Source organism: Amblyomma mixtum, chromosome 9 (assembly GCF_055824585.1).
Source record: "Amblyomma mixtum isolate Tamu chromosome 9, ASM5582458v1, whole genome shotgun sequence".
Taxonomy (NCBI): domain Eukaryota; kingdom Metazoa; phylum Arthropoda; class Arachnida; order Ixodida; family Ixodidae; genus Amblyomma; species Amblyomma mixtum.
The window spans coordinates 24,190,166-24,196,165 of record NC_143020.1 but is presented as its reverse complement, the minus strand read 5'-3'; the positions used below and the strand labels follow the sequence as shown (position 1 = coordinate 24,196,165).

At 49.1% G+C, this 6,000-nt stretch overlaps 1 protein-coding gene across 1 annotated transcript in view; it reads right to left on the bottom strand.

The window, feature by feature from the left end:
* Positions 1-3,086: 3,086 nt before the first annotated feature.
* Positions 3,087-6,000, bottom strand: part of LOC149328523 (putative serine protease 46) — a 50,683-nt gene continuing 47,769 nt past the window's right edge. Inside the window, exons 8-9 of the mRNA XM_089559008.1 lie at positions 5,556-5,619; positions 3,087-3,216 (exon numbers count right to left, since the gene is read on the bottom strand). Of these exons, the coding sequence (XP_089415134.1) occupies positions 3,087-3,216; positions 5,556-5,619 (194 nt within the window). The remainder of the gene's footprint in view (positions 3,217-5,555; positions 5,620-6,000) is intronic.

Below are 6,000 nucleotides of genomic sequence, written 5' to 3'. Positions count from 1 at the left end.
CGCGTCCGGTGCTCTACCAACTGAGCTACGGCGACGGCTGTCAGATCTGCTGCTTTCTGGGGTATTTATGTTTACCAGTGACCGAAACCTGAGAGTGTTCATCAGCGCCACCCACATTCATAAGCGGCTGGCGTAGTACGTCCTGAGTTACCGCTGGTGCGACGTAGAACAGCATAGAACGGCGGTGGTGGAAGCTGTGTGAGAACCTTCATACGCTTCCTATGGCGTCAAGGCTGCTAGAACCGAGGCCGTCGTTAAGTCGTTAAGTCATTAAGCAGAGAAGGGAACGGGAATGAGGGGCTCGTCATACATATTAGAGAAGCCAAGAGCCCCAGAAAGCAAGGGACACAGGAGAATTTTTATATTTATTTATTTGTTGAGTTGATATATATATATATATATATATATATATATATATCAAGAAAGAGAGTTGAGGTATCGCCGACGATGGAGGGAAAGACGAAGGAAGGCGAAGCTGACGAAGTTCGGGTTTGCGCTTACGAACGCTGGCCTGCTGAGCAGAACCGCTGGAACAAGGACTGTGGCCATCCATACTAATTTTGCGAGTCGCCTCACTACACTTGGTGGAAGTGCTGCCTCTTCTCCCCCCGGAGTTACGCCACGATGCCCAGGCTAGCCGGCTCTACCACGACGTCCGACACCCCGGCCCAACCTGCCCAGCCTGTCCCCACAGCTGTCATCTGTTCCGGTGCCGTCCGTCCGACGATCTTCAGCGGCACTGACGATACCGACGTAGAGGAATGGCTCGCCTCCTACGAACTCTGGTCACTGCACCGTTGACATATGCTGAAGCAGTCATCCGGCCACGACCTCAGCCGGTTCCTTCGACTTATGCGCCACCTGTCACCGTATACCCTCAGCAGCAGCTTGCCCCTCCACTGCCACTTACTCACCATCCTTTGCTTCGCACCTGTCCCCGCCCTATGAATCCATGGCGCACCCCCAGATAACCGCCTGATATGCTATGCCTGCGGTCTCGCTGGTCATGTGGTGCGCTGGTGCCGCACGCGCGGATCCGGTCCTCACGACTACGGGCGCTCGCCCACGTACGACGCTCCATTGCCCTCCGTCCCTGTCTGTTCTCCTCTGCCGCTTCAGAATCCCTCTCCATCTCGGTCCGATTCCTACAACCGAAGCCATCGGTCGCCGTCTCATCGACGCCGTTCGCTCTCTCCTATGTGCCGCCAGTCACCACCCCTCCAAGCGGAAAACTAGGCGCCGCTGTTCCGGAGGCAAGAACTGCGCCGTCAACGACCGTCTCAAGCCCTATCACCGCTCCAATGAACGTTATTGAAGTGCTCATTGAAGGTGTTTCTGTTGACGCGCTTGTTGACATTGGTGCTGCCGTTTCTATCATTAGTCGAAACTTGGGCCGCAAACTAAGAAAAGGGACGACGCCGCTTTCTGACCTTCCGCTTCGCATCGCCAGCGCTGACCTCATTCTTCCTCTGGCAGCGTGCACTGCCCGCCTCGTCACCCAACGCCTCTCCTACACCATTGAAAGCTTCGTTCTCGCCCGCTCCTCTCACGACATCATCCTCGGGAGGCACTTTCTGTCCGCGCATCACGCCATCATCGACTGTGCACATGCTCAAATTGATTTGTCTCCGCTGAGTGATCGTCTTCTCCACGCCTCCCCTGTTGCCACTGCGCCTATTCTCGCCGCTGACGACATCGACGTACCAGCTTTCTCTTCTGTACCTGTGCCATTGACTTGTGCTGCCCTCTCTGACGCTACTGTTCTTTATTCACCCTCTCCCCTTTGTGTGCACCGCAAATCTGTCATGCTCCCACATGCCGTGCTCACACTTTCTGGTGGTTGCGGCGCACTGTACGTCGAGAACCCGTTGCCTTTCCTCACCACTTTACTACGGGGAGAATGGTTTGGCACAGTTGAAGTCATCGATCTTGACAACGCTGCTGTCCTTGACGACCCTGACATCCATGACATCAACGCCCTCACTCCTCCTGTCGACGTTGCCGACTCGTCCTCCCCGCATATGTTTTCCCATTCTGTCGATGCCGCTCTACCACATCACCAACGCGCCCAGCTCATCATTTTACTGGAGCCCTTCCACGCATCCTTCGACTCTCCCCAAGCACCGTTGGGTCGTGCAAAAGCGGTTCGCCACCGTATCGACACTGGCACCCATGGACGCTTGCGCCAAATCCCCTACCGTGTGTCCTCCGCTGAGCGTCGCATCATTGATGAACAGGTGAACGACATGCTACACCGCGGAATGATCCAGCCATATCATAGCCCGTGGGCTTCTCCGGTCGTGCTCGTCAAGAAAAAAGACGACTCCATTGGATTCTGCTTAGACTACCGCCGGCTAAACAAAATTAGTCGGAAGGACGTCTACCCCCTGCCTCGTATAGATGACGCGCTTGATTGCCTGCAGGGAGCGGAGTACTTTTCTTTGTTGGATCTGCGCTCTGGGTACTGGCAGGTGCCGATCGCCGACGTCGATCGCCCGAAAACAGCTTTCATATATATATATATATATATATATATATATATATATATATATATATATATATATATATATATATATATATATATATATATATATATTCGGATGGGGTGGCCGGCTGTCGTGCAGGGCTGAAACGTGAAGAAAACATATTATAGTTTTCCTTCACCATGTCTGTAGACCAGGAGTAATGACGAAGACGAACTGGATGCACTATCAAACTTAAGGGGACGAAGGTGAGGTGATTAAACTGGGAGCGTTCGAAGAAGCGGCTGCGTTTCGCGTTTGATCAGCTAAAATGGCGCAGCCGACAAACTTTGGGCAAGACCACGCTCTCCACGACCCCTTCTCCTTAGCAGCGGCCGCGAAATACTCCGGCCGCCTTACTCGCCATTTGCAACCTCTTTCCCGTCTGTGAAGTTCAGGCTGGAACTCGCGGCGTCGAGGGCCGGAATCGGCAGCGCTATGGTCCTGGCGATGGACGGGAGGCGGACGACGGACTGCGGCGTAGGTCAGAGCTGGTGGGTCGGCTGCAGCCACAATTGGGACGTCTTCTGGCGCCAGCTTGTGTCACAGTTTTTCCCGAACAGCCTACGCGGTGGAGAAAGATGCAGGCTGCTGAGCAGCCAGGAAGAGCTTTTCAAGCTCCTTGCGGATGATGTCACGGGTTATTTCGCTAATACCGGCGTGGCCAACTCCGCCCAGGCTAGACGAGGCTGGACTTGAAACCACAGTCAGGGTGCTCAATCGCTGAAAGTGACCGGTTCTTGTCGCCAATGCGTGCTCGAAAGCAGGTGAAAGCAGGGGTACAAAGAACAGGAAGCTCTGCCCCAACAACTTCGTCCTCGGCGCGCGGCAATCGCTCCTCGTCTTTCACTTCTAGAAGCTACAATATAATGCGACAATTTACTATAATAATCAATATATCTACAGATCATCCCACGACCGTCTTGCACAGTTTTTAAACCTTTTTTCTATCGTCAGAAGCGTTCCCCATTGGGTTTCTATGGCAGTGTTAGCTGTTCAGTGCGATCGATATAAGCCCATTAAATGGAAGCTTTTGCTACATAAAAGAAGAATGGATTATCACTGCCAATATTTCCGTGCAAGTATCTCACAAGTTTTCAGTTTCCAAAATTTTTTGACCGAGAATGTTGGACATCCACTATTAGGAACGCTGCTTAGAGTTTCTGCGTAGATATCGCTGCAGCGAATCGCTTCACCTACTGTTTTTCGCAGTGAACGTGGCCAGCTCGCAGGTATCACTGTATAATTATGGCTCCAGTGTTCGCGTCATATCTTCCTTGTCACATTAGCAGCACCACTGACCGCTACTCCATTCATGAGCTGAGCGTTTAAGAGCACCGCGGTCGTGGCACAGAAGTGGACTGTAATGTTTTTTTTTTAATATCTTGGGAGCATTTTTTACGCACAACAAACTATTCTAAATCACTAATCAATACGAAAACTGTTGCATTACAGATTTCTTAGTGTACTCTATGCTTTATAACAAATTTTTTGTCCGAAAGAGAGAATATGAAAGTTTTTATTGGAAGTATTTTGACGAATAAATCAGATGTAAGAATTGTCCCATGTTTTGGCCATACCCCCTATGAGGAGTACATTGGCAGTAAGTAAACAATTACTCACTGGCATCCACCCATGCACAACCATGTGGCTGCAAAGGAAAGCTATGCAGCTTCCACGGTAACCTCGTAGTGAAAACTCATTCTGGTCGGGTCTGAAACACGGGACGAGCGCAGCGCTTCACCGAAGCAGTAGCTCTATAAACTCAGTTAACTGGGACGGATAGTAGGTGTTTGGGCAGGAGTGAATATATCAGTTGATCCAGCTATCCACCTACAAGAAGTTAGCTTCGAAGGGGAGCTTCAAGATTTCAATAAATTACTTCTCGCCATGCCGTATACTAGCGGTTCCGGTTAGCACCGTTGGCAGAGTGACTGCTTCGGTGAAGCGCTCGTTCCAGGTCCGCAACCCGGACGGGACGTTTCTTTTAATGGGAAGCTACCGAGGAAGCCGTACAGCATTCCTTTGCAACCGTGTGGCTGAGCTTGGTTGGATGGCAATTAGTAATTACTCTCTTTTTATAACGATGAAAGAACGTTTTGTTCTGGTACATCTAGTGGTAAAAACGTGGCTGAAGTTCCGCCCGCATAATGAACTCCTGTACGTTTCTAAACGTTGATTAAATGATCTAAAAAAAAAAGTCTACGTATGTTGGACCTGAGTGCGGAACGAGATTATATTATTTCGTTTCATCCAACTCGAAGAAACTTCGGCTCATGATATAGGCACGAGCGTAAGCTGCTTAGACAAAATGGTATTTGGCTGCCGAGCCTGAAGTATCACCCCGCAACTCCAACCAGAGTATCAGCTTTCTCATGCAGCGAAAAACAAAACCAAACGCCGTGAAATTTCTCCCTTATGACTCCGTTTTGAAGAACGCCGGGTGATGAAAAACGTTCACAGCTGAATACTACCCCGTCTGAAAAGAGAATATTAAGAAGATGCAAAGACAACACCTCGCAACTCACCTTGCTATGACGGAACGTATCACGAATTGCGCAGAAATCTCTTCTGCATTACCGAATACATCGCGATTGGTATTGCTAAATAAGTATACTGCTGGAGAAACTTAAATATTTATAAAAGTTCGCAAGATTTACGCTGAAGAATATGTTCAGAAGCCACAGCTGTGTAACAAAATCTGATGATCAAGCTGCAAATGTCCCATGAAGAAGGCTGCGCATTCAACGACCTCGATCGTTTGTCATGACGCTGTTGTTAACTACCTCGCACTTTCTAGTGTACATTTACTTTCGGCTGCCAAATGTAAATAAGAATAAATGTGACGTCAAGACAACCAGTCAGAGCTTCGGCTTGAGAACCCCTTTGGGGTGTATTCCCCGCTGCGATCTGGAATTGTATCCAACTAGGTAATCCAAACAAAGTTCTCTTACTGGTTGCGGCCCTGCACTATTTGTGATGCTGCAAATCGGAGGAGATTCGTTGTACACCGCTCCCAACCATGGTGCACACATTTTGCAAGACACTTCTTCAATCGTGGTGTATAGAAGTACATCTGAAGAAGGTCCATCGCCTTCTGGAATGGTGAACAAAAAGAATTAGCGTCCTTCTATACACACACAAACAGCGGTCATTATAGTGCATTAGGTTTAATTTACTCTCATTTTGAGGTGATAGTAGTTCTTCGTTCACCTAAGTTTTTTTACAAATTAAGTATTGCACATTGAAACAGGTCATTGCAGGGAAACGCACTAAACGCAAAATTATTGTCTAAAAAAACTTTTGCAAAAATGAATAAGGGCTTAGCTTATTAATCGGCGGGAGCTTCTCGGTTCGGAAGCCATCGTTTCTGCTACGCACTGTCGCTGTCATACTCATACTCAGTATCCATAGAAAAAGCACTGCGAAGAAACACTTTCAAAACGGCCCTTATCACCGCAGAATAACTGCCTTCGTG